The 25,312-nt window shown below is 44.9% G+C and overlaps 1 protein-coding gene across 4 annotated transcripts in view; it reads left to right on the plus strand.

The window, feature by feature from the left end:
* The window catches only part of DHX32 (DEAH-box helicase 32 (putative)), a 54,211-nt gene that overhangs the window by 27,922 nt on the left and 977 nt on the right, over positions 1–25,312 (plus strand). For all 4 annotated transcript variants that reach the window (XM_081251403.1, XM_081251401.1, XM_081251404.1 and 1 more), the window contains 8 exons: positions 3,363–3,735; positions 9,148–9,393; positions 10,634–10,733; positions 10,825–10,983; positions 20,762–20,953; positions 21,604–21,753; positions 23,480–23,667; positions 24,554–24,735. In XM_081251403.1, coding sequence (XP_081107529.1) covers positions 3,363–3,735; positions 9,148–9,393; positions 10,634–10,733; positions 10,825–10,983; positions 20,762–20,953; positions 21,604–21,753; positions 23,480–23,667; positions 24,554–24,735 — 1,590 coding nt within the window. The remainder of the gene's footprint in view (positions 1–3,362; positions 3,736–9,147; positions 9,394–10,633; positions 10,734–10,824; positions 10,984–20,761; positions 20,954–21,603; positions 21,754–23,479; positions 23,668–24,553; positions 24,736–25,312) is intronic.

Below are 25,312 nucleotides of genomic sequence, written 5' to 3' on the forward strand. Positions count from 1 at the left end.
TCAGATTGAATAGCTATTTAAATAAGAGGATCTAAGGGTGACTGTTGATTATAGAAGGTAGTGTTCTGTATTTGATATTGTCTTTTTCATTTTCTTTGTAACTCCTTAGCATCTAGTCTGTTGGGTACATAATAGGTACTTAGTAAATATAATCTTTATGCCACTACCATTTTTCTGGATTCTATATAGAACAGCTTAGTTCTTCTTTAAGCTTTTTTCTGGCCTTTTTCAAAACAGTGGATACCCGAATATTATATACCTAAAATAGTCTTTCTGAACTAGATATCACAATATCTTGTGGAAGTGACATACATTTCAAATATGGACCCTACACAGAATTTTTTAGAAATTACTCAAATTTTTAAGGTCAAATTCAACACATAATTTCAGAAAATATTAATAAGACTTTCCTATATTCTTAGCTTTCAAAATTTCAGTCTTAAAAATTTAGAATATAAATTACATTTCCAGGGACTTCCCTGGTGGCGCAGTGGTTAGGAATCTGCCTGCCAATGCAGTGGACATGGGTTCGAGCCCTGGTCTGGGAGGATCCCACATGCTGCGGAGCAACTAAGCCCGTGCACTTCAACTACTGAGCCCGCGCTCTAGAGCCTACGAGCCACAACTACTGAGCCCATGCACCACAACTACTGAAGCCCGCGTGCCACAACTACTGAAGCCCGCACGCCCTAGAGCCCGTGCTCCATAACACGAGAGGCCACCACAATGAGAAGTCCGCGCACCGCAGTGAAGAGTAGCCCCCGCTCGCCACAACTAGAGAAAGCCCGCACGCAGCAACAAAGACCCAACGCAGCCAAAAATAAATAAGTAAAAAGACATTTAAAAAAGAAATTACATTTCCAAAATGTATCCATCTTTTTACATAGTTATCAGGAACAGTATTTTCTTAAGCACTGTACACATGATCTTATTAATATAAAGGTAAGAAATAGATCTCTGTCTTACGTAGAAAACTGGAGGTTTGTATGGTAAGTTTTAGGGTGGATCCTTAGTATTCCCTTAGTTTTATATAATCATTTGGAAGGCCAGGTCTAGCTTGCTGAGTCTTGTAGAGTTTTAGGTGAGTCACATCTTCTCCCTTTTTAATTAAGCCTGGATGCATTTACATAACACACACACCTCCTCTGCCTGGCAGAGAGGAAGCATTTCTTCCTATCAGATAAGTGCTTAGATGAGTTTTGCTCAGAAGGGAATAACATTAAGGAAGTAGCATAGATTAAAACAACTTGTTTTCAGACAAGAGTCAATAGTACTTATTATATCATACTAATTACCCTCAGCAGAAGATGACCTGAAACCTAGATTTTGGATGCATCTCTGTTGGTTTGCATCTTGCACAAAGTATAATATTGTATTCAATATATTTTCTTTCTTAAGTTTGAGAAAAGGACTAAGCAACTTATCATTGCTCTTTTGGTAAGACAGACACAGAATGAGAACAAGTGTACGAGTAAGGCAGAGAGCAAATGTTCTGATCTCGTCAAGGTGCAGAGAGGGAGAACATGGGCTTTGTTCCCACTCCATGGCGGCCAAGGGACCCGTCTTTATAATTTGACAGTGGCATGAGGCTTAAATCTTGACTCTCTCCCTGGCTTTATGACTTTATGCAGGGTACTTAACCTTTCTGGACCTGTTTCCTCATTTATAAATCATGGGATAGTCATGTCTACCTTGAAGATTTATTCTAAAGGTTAAATGAGAACTATTCTATCAGCACAAGGCCTGGTGCACACTAGGAACTTGTAAATGTTTTCTCCTTTTTCTTTCTTCCTTGAAAAGGGTTAATTGAGGACCGTTTCAGAGTCTCCAAGACCACCCCTAGGTTTGATGATTTGCTAGGAAGACTCATAAGATTCAGTATATAGTTAATCCACAGCTCAGATTTACTGAAGTGAAAGGATACAAAGCAAAGTCAGCAAAGGGAAATGGTGCGAGGCGTGAAGTCCAGAGGAAACCAGGCACAGGCTTCCGAGAGCACCTCCCAGTGGACTCACCTGAGATATGCTTAGTTCCTCCAGCTGTGAGTTGTAGCAACGAGTTTAAGGAAACTCATTAGAGACTGTGCCCAGGTATTTACTGGGGGCTGGTCACACAGGCACCCTCTGCCTCCTACTGTATTCTAAAGTTCCATACTCCCAGAAGGAAAGCAGTTTAGGCCATATTACAAACAGTAAGCATCAGTTCTGGGAATGGTGAGAACCCTCCCAAATCTAAGTTCCCAAATGCCAGCCAAGGGCCAACCTTGCAAGCAGGCCTTTCTAAGAATAGCAGTTTCAGACCTGCCATAGACAGGGACACATAAAATAAATACCTTAAATGGGTAGAAAACTTATGAAATTGGTTTCCTCAAGGAATAATATAGGCAGATATGTAAATAGTGTCAGAAAGGTGATGTTTGTATGGTGCTGGATGACTAATAGGTATTTATTTTTACTATTATTTTTAAATACACCCCAAGAACTACTGGAAATCTATGAAACTCACTAATGACCCGTTCCTTCTCCAGGAACGCTGCCCTCAAATAGGTGGTTACTTTTTTTTTTTTTTTTTTTGTGGTACGCGGGCTTCTCACTGCTGTGGCCTCTCCCGTTGCGGAGCACAGGCTCCGGACGCACAGGCTCAGTGGCCACGGCTCACGGGCCCAGCCGCTCCGCGGCATGTGGGATCTTCCCGGACCGGGGCACGAACCCGCATCCCCTGCATCGGCAGGCGGACTCTCAACCACTGCGCCACCAGGGCAGCCCCAGGTGGTTACATTTTAGATGCTTTCACGTGGTTATTATCTGGACGACATTTCCAACTCGTTGATGCTAACACCCTGGTGACGTCATCTCCCACAATGTGCCACTGACAGAGTCCTACTCGTGGACTCACTGGGCCGTGAGCCTGAGAGAAGACAGTCATCTATGTATCCTTCCCTTGAAGTGTGTGCTCGGACTCAAAGTTCTAACATTGATGGAACAGGGGGAACTCTTACTGGACAAGGGTATTTTGCTGAATTACTTTTTTTTAAAAAGCTCAGGGCAAATGTTAAATGTAGCTCTTGTTAATATCTGTAATGAACATGTAAAGCAGAGGTCTGGAACCTAGGGCTCAGGGATGGTCTTTAGAGGGTCAGTGAACACATGGAAACTGTGCTTAAAATTTGTTCATGTGTATTTTTCTATTTTGAAGGCCTGTGGATTTTATCAACTTGAAGAAATCTTGGCCCCTGATAAAGATTTAAACTCCTGATTTAGACAAAAGGATATACGAAAGGCATTTTTGTTGTTTATGTTAGGAGTTTTTTTATATGATTTTCTTCATGAGAGTATTCTAACTTTCATGTTTCTTCTTTGTAGGTATTGTACTGATGATATGTTACAGAGAGAAATGATGTCCAGTCCTTTTCTGGGTAGCTATGGGGTCATCATCTTAGATGATATTCATGAAAGAAGCATTGCAACTGATGTGTTACTTGGACTTCTTAAAGATGTTTTGCTGGCAAGACCGGAACTGAAGCTCATAATTAACTCCTCACCTCACCTGATCAGCAAACTCAGTTCTTATTATGGAAACGTGCCTCTCATAGAAGTGAAAAATAAGCACCCAGTGGAGGTTGTGTACCTTAGTGGGGCTCAGAAGGAGTCTTTTGAGTCTATTTTACGCCTTATCTTTGAAATTCACCACTCTGGTGAGAAGGGTGACATTGTAGTCTTTCTGGCCTGTGAACAAGTAAGTAAGTAATATTCATTCTAACCTAAGAGAGTAATAAGTTTACTTACTGGGAACCTTTTAACCTTGTTGGGAAGCTTTTAATAACTAACGTACATGTTTCAGTTTACTAATTAACTGATGGAACTGCCATTTGGTTCCATCACACCTCTTTTTTCATACTTTAGAAGAATCCTTGATATAGAGTAAATAAAACCTATGCTGAAAGGCAAACAAGGAAGTGCTTCTAAAAGCAGGAACTGGGGACTTCCCTGGAGTTCCAGTGATGAGGGCTCTGTGCTTCCACAGCAGGGGGCATGGGTTCGATCCCTGGTTGGGGAACTGACATCCCACAAGCCACAGCATAAATACATACACACATACATAAACAACCAACCAACCAACCCAGGAGCTGTTCTGAAACACAGAATGGGGGTGGGGAGGTGGGGACTCTGAGGAATTTCTGGGGGTGATCTCCAGAGCTGACCTCCTTCCATGGGATCAGGCGAGATCCTGGGCTGCTCCAAAGGCTTGCTGTGAACTGTCTCAGTAGAGAAGACACACTCATCTCACACTCACGGCCGCCTCCCTCATGGCAGGCGCATGTGCTGGAGATGCGGGACATAAGCTAAGTCCTCGGCATAGAGTCAGGGAACAAATAAGTACCCACAATGTTCCTACAGCAGTCAGTGGAGTCTTAGGCAGGAAAATATAATTTGTAGCGCAGTCAGAAGGCTATCTCCCTACATACATTTAAAAAGATGAATGAGAAAATGTTCACTTCGATATCTGACAATGTCTTTCAAAAGAACAATGGGAAATGTACAGCTTAGCATCTCTTTTTGCTTTTATAGAGTCAAGGTGTCGTTTGGGGTTGCATTTTTTTTTTTTTAATGCAGTTACTGTGGCCCTGCTTCTCTCTCCACTGCTCTGTGGGCCAAATCTAAAAGCCTCCAGAATCTCAAGAGTTCGACCTTTCTTCTTAGAGACTGATTTCCTGGCCTTTTCCCCCTACCCGTCATCTCACTCAGAGAGTAAAAAAAGCACTGGCTTTTAGACCATGACCCAGATATGTAGTAATTCCAGTGATTAAACAGAAACCAAAAGGAAACTGTATGATATTGGCTGAGCCACCAGCTGAACAAAGACAAGTACCTCAGCTCTCTACCAGAGCCTTGTCTTAAGTATTCACACGCCTTCACAAGTACCTTCAGGAGTATTTATTCTGCTTTATAGTCAAAGCATAAAGGACTGGTCCTTTAGTTTGGGGAACTTCAGACAGTTTTCTCACAACTTAGATTTTATCTGTTTGCATAAAGAAAGTAATTTAGAATCTCAAATATATGATAACTACAGCATATTTTCAATTTTTCCTGTGTAGATTATACACAGTTTCACAGTGATTTATTCTATGATTATTCCCTAATCCCGCATGATTCAAGATACTCAAGAAAGTCCTGAGGGAAGTAACAAAATGATTAAGGAGACAGAAGAAGGATTTATGAAAACAATTAGATGTTCTCAGTATAACTGGCTGAAGCCTAAGGAAGGGAGGAATGGCAGAATTAGAAGTCTGAAACATTTGAAAGTTAGAATTGCCAAGTGAAAAGAAGGCATACATTTCGGGGTGGATCGGGTGGGGGACGGTATAATTAAGACTGATAGGATGAGTAGTCATCTTTAGTCAGAGTAACCAAAAGTTCCAAAATTGATTTTTGAAAAATAAAACTCATAACAGAATTGGGGGTAATATTTGATTCTTAAAGTATTTGATTCTTACAAGTTTCACATAAGCTATAATTAATGGCATAGTGACTTCTGGATTGTCAGACTTTAGAAGATGCATTCTTACCTAGGATAGTGGTAGAAACTATAAAATCCACAGGGCTTAGAAAATTATATAATCTTCCTTGAATTCAGACCAGAAAGACATTTCCTGTTGAGAAAGCATCAGTCCTGAAAGTCGTGAACGTGATAGTGTAGTGAAAGCTCTGGGCGGATTTTGCAATTCTGAGCCTCTGAGAATGAGGATTCGTCATTTTGGCAGGGGCTGCTGATGTGGCCCGGGTCCAGCACTGGAATCTCTGGGGGGGTGGTCCTCCTTGTCCAGAGGCTCCCAGCAGGCTGCCCAGCGGGTGGGGCAGCCGTTCTTCGGGCTGGAGCATACCTTCTCTGGGAACCAGTGTTTTTCGTCACAATTCAGCCCCAAATTCCACAGGTGTTATCTGGGTTTCTTTTCCCCATCTACCACCTAAAAAGCGGAACATAGTTCAGTATGCTGATGGACTTTTTTCTTTCTTACTACTTATGTCAGGATTAACACTCTCCTATGGTCTTAGAATTTGACTTCTGGAAAGTTTTGTCTTGCTCTGAAATCCATGTTAACAGCTGTTGATCATTTTTCCCCATGCTGTTGGAAGCTTTCTTGATTTCTATATAAAACTTTAAAATCTGCCATAGCAACTGAATGTCATAGGAAAACAAACCTAAGCAGTCTAACAGAAGTGCACTAACTGTCGCTTTTTCTCTTAGGTAATCCATTTAAAGTTGCAGAAATACTCCCACGTTTGGCTTGGTGAACGTTAGGTGCCTCACATTTTCTCGCACTGCTCACTTAGCCCCTCACCTGCTGTGAATTAATACCCACAACTGCATGCTCCCCTGGCTCTTGCGCTTAATTGAGACTTGGAGCCCTGCATGTTTACAGCGTGTTGTTCCTTAACACTTCACCGTCTTGTAACCTGAAAAAAAAGTGAAATAGATTAGATAGAAAACAAATTAAGGGCTTCCCTGGTGGCGCGGTGGTTGAGAGTCCGCCTGCCGATGCAGGGGACACGGGTTCGTGCCCCGGTCCGGGAAGATCCCACATGCCGCGGAGCGGCTGGGCCCGTGAGCCATGGCCGCTGAGCCTGTGCGTCCGGAGCCTGTGCTCCGCAACGGGAGAAGCCACAGCAGTGAGAGGCCCGCGTACCGCAAAAATAAGAAAGAAAACAAATTAAGGTTAATGACACTGTCTAGCCAGATTATCGAGCAGCTTGAAGCTGTCACAAGGAAGATGCTCTTAGGTTGAAGGTTTTCCTGTGAAATGTTCCATCCAGTTGTGAGCCTTTCATTTGGGGGCAGATATCTTCCTTCGGTGCAGGTTGCTGTGTTTTCCTGAGTTTTGCAGGTATTGTAGGAAAGCCCCACATACGTAAATGCTCCGAACACATTGAATAGGAAGGAAATGAGTAAACAGTTGGAAGCACCGAATGAATATCTTAAGTACTTTTTTTAAATTCTGAAGATTATGGCCTCAAAGTTTTCTGTCAGCTTGAGGAATCTAAACTAGGTACAATATTTCAGTGCAGTCTGAAGGTTATTTTGATTGGAACTTTGTGAGTGGGTTGCTGGAATCGAATCTCCTCTTTCAGCTCCAGGGTAGCTGTGGAAGGTGAAGTACCACGTGGGGAGGTTACCACCTGCCGCCCAGGAGGAATGTGTGAATGTCCTGTGCAGGGAGACGCGGCTCGAGGACTTGTTCTCCTCCGTAGAAACTTCTAAGCTTTCCTCACTTAAAATGATGACATGATTAGAATTATAAAAATTGGAAGAAATAGCTTTGTTCTGATTATTCCAGCTGGCAATTTTTCATTCATTACGGTCAATAATCCTGCTCTTTGCTTGGTGAAAAAAAAAATCTGCCCCAAGTAAACCAACCCTGCAGAAAAGGGAAGTGTGAACAGGACAAGGTACCGGGATAACTGCTGTGTGGGCCCCCGGGGGCAGCCTCTGCCCTGCTTCCTGGGGGCCTCTCAGCAGCTCAGGAATAACCTTCAAATAGCTCACCCGAGGTCTCACTATTTTTCTAGGCAGATCTGTCCACCTACAAAGCCCTTGAGTGAGTTCAATCCCGCTATACAGGTGGCGGGGAAGGAAGGAGAGGTGAACTGGAGCTCTGGACAGTGGACTCAGACTTAACAGTCATGGGAAGGCATCTTTTTTACTCAGATTTTTAGTGAAATCTAATGTATGTAATGAAATGAAATGGGGCTTCTTCCATCTGGTAGTTAGTTAGGCCCCTAAAAAAATAGAAATTTGGGGGCTTCCCTGGTGGCGCAGTGGTTGAGAGTCCGCCTGCCGATGCAGGGGACACAGGTTCGTGCCCCAGTCTGGGGAGATCCCACATGCCGTGGAGCGGCAGGGCCTGTGAGCCACGGCCGCCGAGCCTGCACGTCTGGAGCCTGTGCTCCACAACGGGAGAGGCCACAGCAGTGAGAGGCCTGCGTACCGCAAAAAAAAAAGAGAAAAAAAAAAGAAATTTTGGAAACAAATTTAAAAGGAGTAAGAGTTACATTAAGTGACGTCTTTTTTATATGAGGTCCTAAAAATCTGGTTGTGATTTGAGAAATAGAAAAGTACTGCGGGGCTTCCCTGGTGGCGCAGTGGTTAAGAATCCGCCTGCCAATGCAAGGGACACAGGTTCGAGCCCTGGCCCGGGAAGATTCCACATGCCGTGGAGCAACTAAGCCTGTGCGCCACAACTGCTGAGCCCACATGCCACAACTACTGAAGCCCACGTGCCTAGAGCCCGTGTTCCACAACAAGAGAGGCCACCACAATGAGAAGCCCGTGCACCGCAATGAAGAGTAACCCCCGCTCGCCGCAACCAGAGAAAGCCTGCGCGCAACAATGGAGACCCAACGCAGCCATTAATTAATTGATTAATTAATCAATTAATTAAAAGTAGTATATAAAATGTCTTGCTCTTTGAGCATTTTACACCAATATACTTGTTTGTGGTTTTAGGGCACGTAATTTACTCTTTTATTCAGTATATTTGACAATAAAGCATTTTTAAAGAGTATCTCTAAATTCCTGAATCTTACAAATATATAAATAGCAGTGAATGTTTCCTGCCTATTTCATTGCATTTCTGCTTTTTTTAAAGTGTTAATGGGTAATAACAGTTTTCAAGATGACCCAGATTAGAGACCCTGATTGTGGAATGTGTATGTATATATGCTTTCATTGGAAATCTAGAGATCGTTTTCAATTCTTAGCTCTGCCACCACTAAAGCACAGTGATGCACCATCACTGATGGGAGAGTCACTTTTATTCACCTGTCATTGTTAATGGATATGAGAAATTGCACCAAGCCAGAAAAAGAGCAAGATGAATGCATAAAGGCAAAGACAGTACATTTCACAAGAGGAAAGCCATTTTGGACTAAAAGCACTGTAATTATTTATAAATTATATTTAACTTCCCCAAAGACATATTCTTACGCAGTTATATCTCCTTTTCATAGTTAACGATACCTATAGAAAAGGACACAAGTATTTCTTTCCCTGTATACCTTATGCAGCTTTTGCCTATAGTTTTATATAATTTGGAGAAAGTTGTTTGTAATGTACTTTATTCTCATGGATGATGTTATTCTCTTACTTTAGGACATTGAAAAAGCCTATGAAATTATCTGTCAAGAAGGATCTAACTTAAACCCAGATCTTGGGGAGCTCGTAGTTGTTCCTTTGTATCCAAAAGAGAAATGTGCATTGTTCAAGCCAAATGATGAAACAGAGAAAAGATGCCAAGTTTATCAGAGACGCGTGGTGTTAACGGCTAGCTCTGGAGAATCTTTGATCTGGAGCAACACAGTCAAATTTGTTATTGATGTCGGGGTGGAGAGAAGAAAGGTAACTATTGTTGAGGCGGTTAAATAGACTGCTGCTAATTGTCTTGGGCTCCTACCATTTTACTGACCAGAAAGTGAGGATGAACTATATGATCTGGGGATTTCTCTGTATTTGGCCATGTGTGCAAAGAAGAACTATTGCATCCAGTAACAAAAGTCTTGAGCACATGTAACTGCCTGTCATTAGCAGGTTGATAGTCTGGAAACAAATTAAATTGGTTGAGGGGCCAGAGGAAAAAGTTTTAAGGAAAGACAACTACTGAAGCAAATTACTTGACTCCTAAACGGATCTTTTCTTCTATACATCCCTTGGGTATTTTTGGTAGCCCCTTTATCAAAGTAATTAGCCTCTCCCCCCAGGTAATTTACTAGAAATTAGTTTCCAGTACACTGAGTTTAATTTTCGCAAATTTTGGATTTATAGTTGACATAAAATTCCATCCTAAATTTTTTTAAAAGTCTGTATATTTTTAATCACTATCCTTAAATTAAAAATCAGGAAAAATGGAAATAGGATATCTCAAACTCTCAAAGACAGTGGGACTTCAGAAATCATAGCATTTAAACTGAAAAGAATCTACCCAGGCATTGATCCATTTACCATTATTAGATGTTATGTAGCTTTTACCCCTCCAGGAAACTATGGGTCTCTTAAATATCCTTGTTTACTGTGACAGAGCAATTCCAGCCATTAGGAAGGTTCCCTTGGAACCAGTTTGGATTGATCTTACTGCATTAGTCCACCATTCAGAGAACCCAGGGTTATTACTTACCTTTAAACCACGCCTAAGGAAAATCACTGTTAGTGCTATCTGCAGTTTTTGTGTTAGCTGATAGGACTGGAAGAACCCAGCATATGTAACAACGATGGGATCACAGTCAATTTGAATAGAACCCTGAGGAAATGCAGCACTGTCAGAGGGTCATCCTTTTCTCCACGTGGCACACGAGTCCGCAGTATAGCGCTTTGAGAAGTGGCATTTGTATTTCAGCAGATGATACAGAGCTCCCATATATATTGAAGCTACGATGAAAGCAGACAACCCTTAAATCCATTTATCAAAGCTCTTGTAGTTTCCATCTCAAGGCAAGTGAAACAATAATAAATATTGTACAAAAGAAATGAGTCAGTAGCAGAGCATTTCGTGAAGTAAAGTGTGCAAACAGCCGTCATTTCAGGGCCAGCGAGCCTGCTAAATCTTGAGTGAGCTGATGCTAAAGATGCTGTCTTTCGTTTAAAGGTGTATAACCCTAGAATAAGAGCAGACTCACTCGTCATGCAGCCCATCAGCCAGAGCCAAGCAGAGATACGCAAGCAGATTCTCGGTTCATCTTCTTCAGGTAGCACTGCGGACCCCAAAACCAACTCACGTAAGTTCCTGTCCGGAGGCAACACAGAAACATTAAAACCATTTTCCTTGCTTTCTTCTAGGAAAACTTTTCTGTCTGTACTCTGAAGAATTCGCCTCCGAAGACATGCGGCCACTTAAGCCAGCGGAAATGCAGGAAGCCAACCTAACCAGCATGGTGCTTTTTATGAAGAGAATCGACATCGCGGGCTTAGGCCACTGTGACTTCATGAATAGACCAGGTAGCCGTGTGCCCGTGGGTCAGCAGGCGCCTGGCTGAGCTTTACCCTCATACCTCTTGCCCGTCCCCAGTCCTAAGAGCAGTGGCCCTTGGTGGTGCAAGCAAGCCCGGGGCTTTGGTTTGTCCTGAAGCATTTTCCCCACTAGAGGTAAACATTCTCTAAAGTAATTTTAAAAATTAAAAAAAAGAAAAAGCTACCCTCTAGGAAATATCTGTTCTGACATTGGAAAAGCGTCTGCCTTTGGCCACTTTAACATAGGGAGATGGGGCCAGGCCAGTAGAAAACCGGGGGGGCGGGGGATAGTGGAGTACAGGGGTGTAAGGCTGAACTGAACAGTGGAGCATTCTTGGCAGCGTTAGTGTTTCTCGGTGGGAAAACTTGTAGGCAAATGGCCCTTCCTCATGGGTCACACCGTCACCTGGGGAAAAGCCACTCGAAGTTCACGCCTTTGTAATTAAGGGTAAATGGAGATATGAAGGGGGTACGGTTGTTAAGCATAAGACGGAGGCCTTAGAATTACAGTCTGAGCGTCTGTCTCCTGGGGAGCTCCCCCCTGCCCTCAAGTTCACTGAGAAGGGCCCTCTACCACGGGAGGGGTGCTGCCTTCCTCCCCGCTGGTATCAGACCTGGCCGGGACCTAGGCTGCTCCCACGGAGACCATCGGGATGCTGCCCAGAAGGCTAAGCTCAAGGGAAGGCGCTCCTACCGTGTGAAGAGGCTCCCAGAGCCGCAGCCCACTCCCCGCCGCCCAGTCCCAGCCCTGTTTACTCTGGAACTGCTGCTTCGTTCCCGACCCGCAGCTTAGCTTCACTGCAACTGAGTGGGTATTCGAGTCCCTGTAGAAAGGTTTCTGGTTTAAGTACTGATTGCCCTTCAGTTGATGTTTAGTTTTCACTCGTGCATTAATAAAAGAGAACATCCTTAATTTTTTCCACACGTTAGGCCCATGGTTAAAATTTTCACTGTGTTTATCAAAGGGGGTGATTGCCAATGTAGTAATGTTAGTGTTACGATATTCATGGCCTTTATCAAATTTGCACGAGAGTGCAGCCAGCCAAAAGGCCTTTGTAAGCAGAGTGTACTTAAAATGGAAACTGTAGAATTTCTACTGTTTTGCCATGCTTTGTCTCAGTTCCTATGTTTTTCAGTCATTTTGTCCAGTGGTGCCATTAGGATTACAAGCACTTGAGAAATATAGGTTATATTAGAGTTACTCTTTCTCAAATATTTCTTAAAATAGCGCATAGACTTTGCAGTAGGTGAAGTAAGAGGAGGGTCCCCTAAGAAAGCTAACCTTTGACATGAAAAGGTAGAAGAGAAAATAGAGTGTGGACACAGGTTCTCATTACAAGAAGAGCAGCCAAGTGGATGGTCCAGGACTCCAAGCCTGGATGGTCGTGAGGAGTGGGGTCAGGACCTCACCTAGAGGTCACGACGGGGGCTCCTGCTCTTCAGCAGCGCCCAGTCCTTCCCTAGAACCGCAGGGAGTTTCATATTGAAACTCTCCCAGTAAACACTTTGGAAAATCACTTACTTAGGGAAACTCTTTGGAATCTAACGTTTTCAACAGACTCTTCCCTGAAGGAGCAGTGGAATCTCTAGGAGGAAAGGGTCCAGGTGAGCTCCTGTCTCGTCTAAGATTGATCTCCTTCCTCTGGAGCCACCTCCGCCCTTGGAGCTCTCTGTTCTTGCAGGAAAAGGGTTGCTGTTCTCCAGCAGAAGCTCAGAGGCACGCGGGAAAGAGAGGCCTAAATCGAATGCATGTCAAGAAGGCCTTGGCATTGAGGTTCCTGGGAAGATTAGGACATCGCCTGGAGAACCGCCAAGTAGTCCCAGCCGGACGCCCGCCCCTGAGGATGCTAGCCAGCTTGGCTTCTGTAGAGCTTCCCCACCCGAGAGAAGGTCCAGAAGAGGCCCAGCCCCTTCCTAACTAGCTGCAAGGATGAATATGCTAGTGATAAATATACCTTGAGGGAGTAGCTTGGAGGAAAGAAACAGTCATAGGATGTGATGTAAGGTGGTAAAGTATCTGTAGCAAACTCAGGCTGAGTGCATTTTTCTTTGATAGCAATGGCCAGAGTGACAGGACTGTGGCAAGTTAGAAAGGGTGTGGGCGGGGCCCGGGGGGGTGGGGGCGGCGGAGGGGGCGGGGAGGGCTGGGGCCCCGGGGCGGGGGGCCAGGGCGGGTGTGATGTGGCCCGGAAAGGCTGGGAAGCACGGGCTGCAGGATTCCTTTAGCTGTGATCCCTTAACTCTCAAGTAGTGAAGCCACTGTGCTCCTGGCTTTCACTCTGGTCCCTGAGAAAAAAGGAGTCCAGAAGGTGAGGGTGTGTCACTTGCATCCATTTCTCCGTCTTTCACCGCTGACCCCGGGGCTTCTGTCGTTGGCCGGCCAGTCGCCACTGGAGGCCACCCCCTGAAGAAACAGTTTTCAGTTTTGAAAACTGCTCGCCTCTTAAGCCCAAGAATCACCACGTGTTGATTGCCTGGGCACCTTCTTGTCATGATGGCCGCTGTTTGGTGGACTAGCGTGAAGAGAAGAGCAGGCCTTGTAACCTCGAAGATTTTCAAAAGCAAACGGCAGACCACAGCCGTGCAGAGGAGATCCCGTGTCTCTCAGTGGTCACCCTCTGCTGCTCACTCCCCGGGGCTTAGAGCTGGTAACGGGGGACAAAAGGGTGAGGGTGAGGGTGACCATTTATTTTTGTCCCCTGACAGTACGCACATAACTATTTTCTGCTGTGCTTGGGGAAATGTAACTGTGGATTAACTCTGACTCGTCGTTTTGAAAGAAAAAAAAAAAAGATGATGCTTGCAGCTGCTGCATGTAACTCCTCTTGTAAATGAAATACGCAGATGCAGCAGACCTGCCGCCCGTCTCAGGACTCGCGTAACATGAGGGTAGAGGGTCTGCCCTCCTGTATCAAGGGGGTTATTAAAAGGTTCAAGTGAGATTATTTATGCAGAAGTGCTCTGTGTACCGTGTAGGGTAGGAGGTGGGCACGTGCCAGCTTTTGTGAGCAGGTCCTTGTGAAATTAAGTGGAACAGAGGCCTTTCCTTTCTCTCCTCTTCAGAGCCAAACTCTTAATCCTATTCCCTAAAAGTCCCAAGACTACTGAGGATCTACACCGTCCAGCCAGCACCATCTCGATTCTTCCGTTTCTCCCCTCCGTGGGCTCTTCACTTCAGGGCACACAGTGCCCAGGCTCCAGTCCTAAAACCCACCGGGCCAGAAACTTCATCTTCTGCTTCCGCCCTGTCCAGCTGTCACTCTCTTTCTCCATGTCCATCTGCATATGTGTACATCTGTGTAATTCACGTGTGTACGAGGCACACGGCAAGCCTCGTGTGAGCACAGCTATCCTCCTTCCCCGGGCCAACCTCGTCCCTGCCTTTTCTAAGTCCCAGTGGCACTTGGATACGCTCTTCCTTTGTGACAGAATTTCTGATGTATACAATTCTTCTGGGTGCCAGTGCCAGTAACGCCACTCAAACTGGCATAAGCCAAAGTGTGTTGTGATAAGGAACTTGGGGTGTCTTATGAAATCCAGGACGAGAATGTGGCAGTGCCTCAGGGACACCTAAGGACAGAGGCTTGAACAGCACGGGTACTCAGCTCCTCATCTCTGTCTCTGGGTTCTTCTCTCTCCTGCTGAGTGCCTGAGTAAATGTCCCCGTGACGGGGAGGAGAACAACCTGTGATTCCTGCTATGTGACCTCTAAAATTTTGGCAGACTTTTCAAGGCCGTAGGAAAGATGCCACGTGAGGCCGTTGATTCTGGAAATGACACAGCAGAGCCTTGGATTCCTCATCTGACCTGCACTCTTGCTTAGAATGAGCACTGGGTCAGTCCCTCCCTCTGGCTGGTGGACTTAACCCTTGTTCCAGATTAATGGCCTCTTTGTTTGTGAGCAGCCTTTCTGCAGATACTGTGGCAGGAAAACGCAGATTCAGTATTGGAGCCTGGCATTTGGGGTTCCATGGAAAAAGGGCACCATAACGAAATAGTATGATAATAGCCCTGCAAGTTACTTTGAGTGATAGCCCTGGGGGAGAGATGTGTGACCTTGTAGTGAGCTACCCTACAGGGAGTACGGCTGCCATTGGCAATAGAACTTAATAAAAATGATGATTTGTTCATATTGAAATTGCCTTTGGAATAAAGCAGTGTGATTTTGCACTGCTGTGAACAAGAGGCCTCACACTAAAACATTTATATTCCATTTGTTAGCATTATTTACCGTGGATTACACTTAAATAGCACTGCCATAAAGAACCCTCATCTAAACCCTTCTGCTTTTATCTAAGACAATTTTATGGGCCATACTGGGGAGATGTCTTAAAATGAAGAATGTAATATTAGCAAATCCTATTCAGTTATTTATTATTATTCCTTCACCTGTATAATCTGCATTCATTAACTTGTTCTTTCTAATATAATAAAACCCCAAGAACTTCCTCTCTTTATCTGGTGTTCGGACCAAGAGCCGTATCATGAAGTTACGTCCGTTAGTAACTGTGTGCAGCCAACTCAACTCCAGGACATAAAAATGAGAAGTAGGTGCCCTCTGGGGACAGAGGCTGGCTGTTAAGCCAGATGCACTTACAGGGACAGTTGCCAGAGATCCTGTAACTTACAATGCAGCAGCTTTGCTGATTTATGGAAATTGGTTTCTACACAAGTTTCAGGAATTAACTTTATGTTCCCAGTGCCCTCCTGCTCTGTTTAATCTGAGGTGCTTATTTCTGCTGCTGCTTCTTGCACCTTCTCTGGCATGTCAGCTGTTACTTCCCCCCCCCCCCAATCTTATGCTCAGTTAAGTTTTTCTATTGGGCTGTTGGTTGAACAGAAATCCTTAATTTTTAAAAAAATTCTTTAATTTTATTTTTTTTATACTGCACGTTCTTATTAGTCATCAATTTTATACACATCAGTGTATACATGTCAATCCCAATCGCCCAGTTCAGCCCACCACCACCACCACCCCACAGCTTTCCCCCCTTGGTGTCCATACGTTTGTTCTTTACATCAGTGTCTCAACTTCTGCCCTGCAAACTGGTTTATCTGTACCATTTTTCTAGGTTCCACATACATGCGTTAATATACGATATTTATTTTTCTCTTTCTGACTTACTTCACTCTGTATGACAGTCTCTAGGTCCATCCACGTCTCAACAAACGACCCAATTTCGTTCCTTCTTATGGCTGAGTAATATTCCATTGTATATATGTACCACATCTTCTTTATCCATTCGTCTGTCGATGGGCATTTAGGTTGCTTCCATGACCTGGCTATTGTAAAGAGCGCTGCAGTGAACATCGAGGTGCATGTGTCTTTTTGAATTATGGTTTTCTCTGGGTATATACCCAGTAGTGGGATTGCTGGATCATATGGTAATTCTATTTTTCATTTTTTAAGGAACCTCCCTACTGTTCTCCATAGTGGCTGTATCAGTTTACGTTCCCACCAAGAGTGGAAGAGGATTTCCTTTTCTCCACACCCTCTCCAGCATTTGTTGTTTGTAGATTTTCTGATGATGCCCATTCTAACTGGTGTGAGATGATACCTCATTGTAGTTTTGATTTGCATTTCTCTAATAATTAGTGATGTTGAGCAGCTTTTCATGTGCCTCTTGGCCATCTGTATGTCTTCTGTGGAGAAATGTCTATTTAGGTCTTCTGCCCATTTTTGGATTGGGTTGTTTGTTTCTTTAATATTGAGCTGCATGAGCTGTTTATATATTTTGGAGATTAATCCTGTGTCCGTTGATTTGTTTGCAAATATTTTCTCCCATTCTGAGGGTTGTCTTTTCATCTTGTTTATGGTTTCCTTTGCTGTGCAAAAGCTTTTAAGTTTCATTAGGTCCCATTTGTTTATTTTTGTTTTTATTTCCATTACTCTAGGAGGTGGATCAAAAAAGATCTTGCTGTGATTTATGTCAAAGAGTGTTCTTCCTATGTTTCCCTCTAAGAGTTTTATAGTGTCTGGTCTTACATTTAGGTCTCGAATCCATTTTGAGTTTATTTTTGTGTATGGTGTTAGGGAGTGTTCTAATTTCATTCTTTTACATGTAGCTGTCCAGTTTTCCCAGCACCACTTATTGAAGAGGCTGTCTTTTCTCCATTGTATATCCTTGCCTCCTTTGTCATAGATTAGTTGACCATAAGTGTGTGGGTTTACCTCTGGGCTTTCTATCTTGGTCCATTGATCTATGTTTCTGTTTTTGTGCCAGTACCATATTTCTTGATTACTGTAGCTTTGTAGTATAGTCTGAAGTCAGGGAGCCTGATTCCTCCCGTGCCGTTTTTTTCCCTCAAGACTGCTTTGGCTATTCAGGGTCTCCTGTGTCCCCATACACATTTTAAGATTTTTTTGTTCTAGTTCTGTAAAAAATGCCATTGGTAATTTGATAGGGATTGCATTGCATCTGTAGATTGCTTTGGGTAGTAGAGTCATTTTCACAATATTGATTCTTCCAATCCAAGAACATGGTATATCTCTCCATCTGTTGGTATCATCTTTAATTTCTTTCATCAGTGTCTTACGGTTTTCTACATACAGGTCTTTTGTCTCCCTAGGTAGATTTATTCCTAGGTATTTTATTCTTTTTGTTGCAATGGTAAATGGGAGTGTTTCCTTAATTTCTCTTTCAGATTTTTCATCATTAGTGTATAGGAATGCAAGAGATTTCTGTGCATTAATTTTGTATCCTGCAACTTTACCAAATTCATTGATTAGCTCTAGTAGTTTTCTGCTGGCATTTTTAGGATTCTCTATGTGTAGTATCATGTCATCTGCAAACAGGGACAGTTTTACTTCTTCTTTTCCAATTTGTATTCCTGTTATTTTTCTTCTCTGATTGCTGTGGCTAGAACTTCCAAAACTATGTTGAATAATAGTGGTGAGAGTGGACATCCTTGTCTTGTTCCTGATCTTAGAGGGAATGCTTTCAGTTTTTCACCATTGAGAATGATGTTTGCTGTGGGTTTGTCGTATATGGCCTTTATTATGTTGAGGTAGGTTCCCTCTATGCCCACTTTCTAAAGAGTTTTTATCATAAATGGGTGTTGAATTTTGTCAAAAGCTCCTTCTGCGTCTCTTTAGATGATCATATGGTTTTTATTCTTCAATTTGTTAATATGGTGTATCACATTGATTGTGATTTCACAATTCACAAATGTGATTTCATTTCTTTTCATTCTTTTTTCTTTATTCTGTTCTGCAGCAGTGCATTCCACCGTTCTGTCTTCCAGGTCACTTATCCATTCTTCTGCCTCATTTATTCTGCTGTTGATTCCTTCTAGTGTAGTTTTCATTTCAGTTATTATATTGTTCATCTCTGTTTGTTCTTTAATTCTTCTAGGTCTTTGTTAAACATTTCTTGCATCTTCTCAATCTTCGCCTCCATTCTTTTTCCGAGGTCCTAGATCATCTTCACTATCATTATTCTGAATTCTTTTTCTGGAAGGTTGCCTATCTCCACTTCATTTAGTTGTTTTTCTGGGTTTTTATCTTGTTCCTTCATCTGGTACATAGCCCTCTGCCTTTTCATCTTGTCTATCTTTCTGTGAATGTGGTTTTTGTTTCACAGGCTGCAGGATTGTAGTTCTTGCTTCTGCTGTCTGCCCTCTGGTGGATGAGGCCATCTCTGTTACTTTTGATTTCATGGCTCACTGATGGCTCGGACTCTTTCTAAATAGCCCATCTGTTTACTTCCCGGGACTGTGATTTCTCAAGGTCTCATCCTTGCCCCAGGGTCTCCAAATGAACAAGGAGTCCACCAGTGCTCCTGGCTAGTGCCCTGGAGAGGCCAAGGGGTCACAGTCCAAGAACGGAATCCCCTGAGGCCGTGCTCTTCTCTCAGTTTTAAATCTTGATGAAAGAAACCAAAAACAGGGACGTTCAGCTTCTTTTCTCCATGGTGGGGTGAAAGCCACGCTCCGAGTCCTCTAGCAGATGCCTGGGTTCTCCGCAGGCTTGCTCACAGCCCCCCCTCAGCCCAATACTTAACTTGCTTTCACAGTAACTTATCTTTCACTGGCAAATCACGTGTCAGAGGTGGAGGCCAGGCCCGTTCCACGCTCTCTCCTCCAGCAAGAGGCCTGGGGATGCGAGCTGCTGCGTGCAGCACCGGGGGTCCTTCCCCAGCCTGCAGCGGGGTCTCTCCCAGTGTTCCCAGGTCTCTTGATGGGAATGGGGGGACTTTATCAAATCTGAATTTGGGACTGGCTTTTGAGTTACACAGTTTGCTTGAAATTTTGACAAATAGCTTAGTGGTCAACGTTTGGGCAGCAAATAAGTAAATCTGTACTGTTCGTTACCTTGAACTCCCAGCTACAAGGAGGTTAAACTGCTTCTCAGGTCCCCACAGGCTCTGTCTCCCGCCTGCCAGGAACATGTTGGAAGTGAGACAAGTGAAAGCCGTTGAGTAGCTCATAAATCCTTCCGTTTCTGGGGTAGAACAATCCAGCAGCTTCATGCTATGTGACTTGCTTCTTTGTGAGGCCTGGTGAAAAACACATGTATTCTTTTTTTTTTTTTTTGCGGTACGCGGGCCTCTCACTGCTGTGGCCTCTCCCGTTGCGGAGCACAGGCTCCGGATGCGCAGGCTCAGCGGCCATGGCCCACGGGCCCAGCCGCTCCGCGGCATGTGGGATCTTCCCGGACCGGGGCACGAACCCGTGTCCCCTGCATCGGCAGGCGGACTCTCAACCACTGCGCCACCAGGGAAGCCCCACATGTATTCACTTTAATGTGACTTTATTTTGCAAGGACAAGGAGAATACCTCACTTCGAATAAATGGATTTATCTTTGTAGGTGGATATTAAGCATATATAATAAAACTACACCATTATTGATGTCATATAAACTTATAAGGGAAATAAAGGGATGGAGAAAATTAGGCTTTGGTCCTTACTTGTACTGGCAAATAGCTTTCAACATCCTTGTCTACCATTTCTGTCATCTGGGCCAGTTTCAATTGATTTGTTTTTCTCTTTATTATGGGACTATATTTTCCTGCTTTTCATGCCTCATAATATTTGTTGGATGCTAGACGTTGTACATTTTACTGGGTTGGATACTGGCTATTTTGTATTCCTGTAAATATTCCTGAGCTTTGTCCTGGGATGCAGAGTGATCCTTTCAGGTCTTGACTTTAGGATTAGTTAGGTGGCACTGGAACAGTGTACATGTGGGGTGTAGTTATTCTGTGTCCCGCCCCCCCACCCAGAGTCCCATGAACCATGAGGCTTTGCAGCCTGGCTGGTGGGAACGGGCATATCTAGATCCCGTGTGAGCACCAGGCACTGACCCGCTGCTCCTCTGGATGGTTCCTTCTCTGGCCTGGAGTGGAGTGAATGGGCCCTGCTGGCTGACTGAGGGGCTCTCGTACATCCTCTGAGTCCTCGCTCTAGAGCTCTCGCCTCTCAGGAGGTCCGACCGGCAGGCTCTGGCCACCTTAGTCTCCCTGGACCCTCAGCACCCTCTCCATAATTCGGGGAGTCTGGCAGCTCCCCTTGGGTCCCCTCCCAGCACCACAGCCTGGAAACTCTCTCAAGGCAGTAAGCTGGGCAGTCCTCAGGCTTACCTCTTGAGGTGTCCCCCTCTCAGGAATCACTGTCCTTCGTTGCCTGATGTTCTCTGTCTTGCGAACTCTTGTTTCATATATTTTGTTCATTGTTGGGTGGTTCTGTGTGGGAGGGAAAATCCAGTACCTGTGACTCCATCTTGGTTGTATGAGACGTTCTAATTATTAATTTTGTCTTCCCTAGCACCAGAAAGTTTGATGCAGGCTTTGGAAGACTTAGATTATCTGGCAGCACTGGACAATGATGGAAATCTTTCTGAATTTGGAATCATCATGTCAGAGTTTCCTCTTGATCCACAACTCTCCAAGTCTATCTTAGCATCCTGTGAATTTGACTGTGTAGATGAAATGCTAACAATCGCTGCCATGGTAACAGGTATTCCTTCCACGGCTCTTTTGTACTGTGTGTCTGCAGCAGGTATAGATTTAAATGAGATCCATTTGAAATGATAATGAAATATTTTAGTAGTTTAAAAATGTAGAAAATTATAAGAATTGTCTCAATATGAAAAAATCTAAGTAAAAACCCAGTGAATTTCTTAAAGCAGACAGGTGAAAGCATACCAAGTTGGCTTTTGCTGAAGTGATCGGTACAGATCAAGAAAAACGCGTCACGTGTGCGTGTTTTTTATTTCCTACCACTTCATTCATCTTGGTTTATAGGTTTTAATTGATTCTTTTACTGGCAGGACAAACCAAAGGCTATGCTGCATTTGGACCTGAGTTCTAATCCTGTCCCTGGACCGGGGGTTGTAATATTTACAAGCAGGGTGTCCGCTGTGCTGAGCAGACCTGAGAAAAGCTAACACACAGGAGTAAGGAGAAGCACCAGATGACAGCTCACCCTACAGTTCTCTGATTTCTATGTAAACAGGATAGCATGTTATTCACAGAGTAAGACAGGAGCAGGGCTACAAACAGCCGTGAGCCCCCACCCGTTCCCCTGCCCCCCCGCAGCCTGTCGCGCTAAAGGGCTAAAGGGCACATCTCACTATTGCTGACCTTCTGCCCTTTTGCATCTTAAAGCTCCTCATTGCTTTTCGCATCTGCCCCCGGGAACAGAGGCGGCCGCCTCGTCTTGTTGGAAGACGTTCTTACATCCTGAAGGAGATCACTTCACCCTCATCAACGTTTACAGGGCCTACCAGGACATGGCTCTGAATTCCACCAGCGAACGTAAGTGAACGCTTGGCCTTCTCAGAAATGACCTCCGAATTCCACCTTTCCTTCCCCAGACGAAGCGGGGTTGTTATTCGTCCAACACCCTTTCTCTCCAGCCCCCTTGGTCATTTGAGTGGGATGGCGCTAGAGGCCCTCAGGCACCCGCAGGTGAGCAGTAGAGACACACCTCCTGCGCCCACAGAGGGCGGGCCTGCATCCACGGACCGGCGCCCAGCCCGGCAGCCTTCAGAGCGAGCTCGCTGGGGACGCAGGGACGGGGGACACAGACTTGCACAGCACGGCTCCTGTCCTCTCGGGTCCAGGGCGGAAGGAAAGGAACTGCCATCTCTAGGTGCCCACCGGCCAGAGCTGTGCTTTGTGCCTTTCATAACATGGCATGCTCAGTACTGGATGGAGAGAGAACATGGAGCTTTCAAAACAAAACAACCCCCAGCTCCAGGTGATAGTAATGAATAAATAGGCTGATGAGCTGAGGGAGGCTGGACCCTGGCCGAGGAGGGGAGGGGGGCGGGGAGGGGGGCGGGGAGGGCGTCCAGGGGAGTAGAATGGCTGGTGTAAAGCTGCGGCAGAAGTCCTGGGTACGTCTAACCACGGTGGGTACGTTCCCGTTCCCAGTGGTGAGGGAACGGAAAACTCCTCCACGTGAAGCTCCTGTGCTGGGCCTTAAAGACAGGAAGGGGGTCTCCAGGGGCAGACGGGGCAAAGCAGTGAGGCGGACACAGCCAGAGCGGAGCTCCCTTCCCACCAGGAGGGTTATTCTCACCTTTGTTCTCCACGATGCTGCCTTTACCTCCTTTGCTCCAGCAGATGGTGTGAAAAATGTTTAAAGTGAAAAGTATGATAGCAGCCAGAGTGGCAGCGCAGGGAGTTAGTTTCTCAAAGCTGAGCGGAGGACGTTGTCAGTGGAGCCAGAAAGGACACGAGGGCCTTGGCATCTTTGGGGGGCAAGCCAGTGGCGGTCGTCGTTGGACCAAGTGCACGCAGTCCTGTGGCTCCAGACGGGCCTGAGTGAGTGGACGGGAAGGACGGACGGAGGTCTGCAGCCCGCTGTGCCGAGGCCACGTGCGCTCCCAGGCCAAGGCAAAACTCTGGGTCCAGCTAATGCAGACGGCAAGAAAGAATAACTTCACACTGATCCAGGGGACTGAATTTCGATACAAAATTTGCAGCGAGGGTAGGCGAGCTTCACTGTGACATCATTAATTCCCAACTCAGCCTAGTAGTAATCCTTTTCTTATAATTAGGTAAAGTATGTGAGATATTTTCATGGATCAGAGGTATCTGTACTGTAAGCCTTTTCCCTCCTAGTTTGATGGAATGTCGTGGGCACATACATCCTCGCCGTACGCACACTGGACGAAATGGTGACCTTGAGACGGTCTCTTCTGCCCCTTACGAGCCAGATGAGGGTGATACAGTATTGGTCAGCGCTAGGGACCTTCACTGTACAGTTGGTGGGCTCGTGGAGTCCCCCGCAGCCACTGCAGGTCCTGCCAGTCGGCACCCTCTCCCTTCCCAGCGGTGCCAGGGACAGCCGCTCCCCAGGGACAGCCGCTCCCGCGGCCACCGGAGGTCCCCGTCCTTGCTGCCTCCCTCGCGCCCACTCACGTGACAGCCTTGTTAGCAGGGACGCAGGGACGCAGAGGCAGCGCCTTCCCGCCTGGGCTCGCTCGGTCGTGACAGGTCATTTCTAAACAGCTTTCTGTTTGTTCCTTCCTAGACTCTGTTGAAAAGTGGTGTCACGATTACTTCCTCAACTGCTCTGCACTCAGGATGGCAGATGTTATCCGAGCCGAACTCTTAGAAATCATCAAGCGAATCGAGCTTCCTTACACAGAACCTGCTTTTGGCTCAAAGGAAAACACCCTGAACATACGGAAAGCTCTTCTGTCTGGTTATTTTATGCAGGTAAGAATGGACAAGGCCACCTGTAGTGTGCCCTTAACAAAATTTTACCTATTCAGGACATCCTGTCAGAAACCTCCCACTTAGGATGATTATTGTACTGATGTTAACTTTAAAACTAAAAACCCTTATATGTTATTAAAGATTTAGTATTTAAATATACTTCCCCTGAGGGGAACGGAGGACTAAGCTAGAATGTTCTTTCTGTCAGGAAGACCTTTTCCATCACGAGGAATTGTTACAGCACTCTTTGGCTGAACAGTTATAGTCCCTCATCTCACCTGTTTGCTCCCATGTACCTGGTGATGTAATGCCCACCAAGAAGTAAAGGCAACAGCCCATTTGTTTCTTTCCCAGCGTGGAGGTTGACTAACGTAGCGCCTCTCAACTAAAGCACGTTACAGAATAAGTATGCACCACCTAAACTCGAAAGCACTCTTACTGGAGAAAAAGGACATTTTATCATGGATTTCCTCATCTGTATGGAAGAAGTAAGGTTACCTGCATCACAGGGTTATCATGAGGACTAAATGAGCTGAAACATCAAGTGTAAAGCACTGGACACTTGCAAGCGTGGTCCATAATGTGACAGGGAACGTACTAGCTTTATTTCTTGACCAAAACATTCACCTTTGTAGATGCGCTATTTTGGCTGCCCTGAAACAGATAAAATTAGCTAACATCTTTATCATCATCACTGGCTCCAGGTTTTGAGCAAAACATGTTTATGTCTTATTTTCTATATCTGAAACTAGAAAACATGGGTGGCAAATCTGTAGTTTTAACTATTCTGTATGAAGTATTTTGGAATTTTTAAAACAAAATATTTTTGTGTATCGATCTCCGTATTAATACAAAATCCTTTTTTCTGTAAAACGCTGCCTTTTAGATTGCTCGGGATGTTGATGGGTCAGGTAATTACTTAATGCTGACGCACAAGCAAGTTGCACAGCTGCATCCCCTTTCTTGTTACTCTGTCGCCAAGAAGATGCCAGAGTGGGTTCTCTTCCATAAATTCAGCATATCTGACAACAACTACATCAGGATCGCCTCAGAAATCTCTCCTGAACTGTAAGTTTAACGGAGAAAAAGGGGGTTTCTTTGAATTCATACATGAAGAGCGAATGACAACTTTGGTTTTTCTGACATTTTCAATGTAAGTTTATACCGCTACCAATCTAAATTATGTTGAGAGTACCTACTAAAGGCAGGTCTCTGTAGATGACTAAGAAGTATTCACGCCTCTGAGATTACAGCATAAAGAGAGAACAGTATAGAAATGTACAGCAAAGCACGATGCACCTTAAGAGGAACAGGGCGAGCAGGTGCAGACCTTGAGCGTAGCAACCTCTCAAAACAGGCCGCTGAGACTGGAGCAAGCGGGGAAGAGAAGGAGTGGAGGCGAGGTTGAAGACAGGCAGGTAGCAGAGGTGTAGGGTACGGGCCGCATAGAGTTTGGAGTTGACCCTAAGTGCAGTGCAAAGCAATTGGAGACTCCGTTTCAAGCAAGGGTAACCTCTTCGCCATATATTTTAAAGATCCCTCTGGCTGCTAAGTGAATGAGCTATAGGGACAGCAGTGAGAATGGAGACTAGCCTCAGAGGCTGCTGCAGATGCCGGACCCACTGTGAAGGTACCACTACCACTT

Source organism: Mesoplodon bidens (assembly GCF_964165515.1).
Source record: "Mesoplodon bidens genome assembly, chromosome: 1".
Taxonomy (NCBI): domain Eukaryota; kingdom Metazoa; phylum Chordata; class Mammalia; order Artiodactyla; family Ziphiidae; genus Mesoplodon; species Mesoplodon bidens.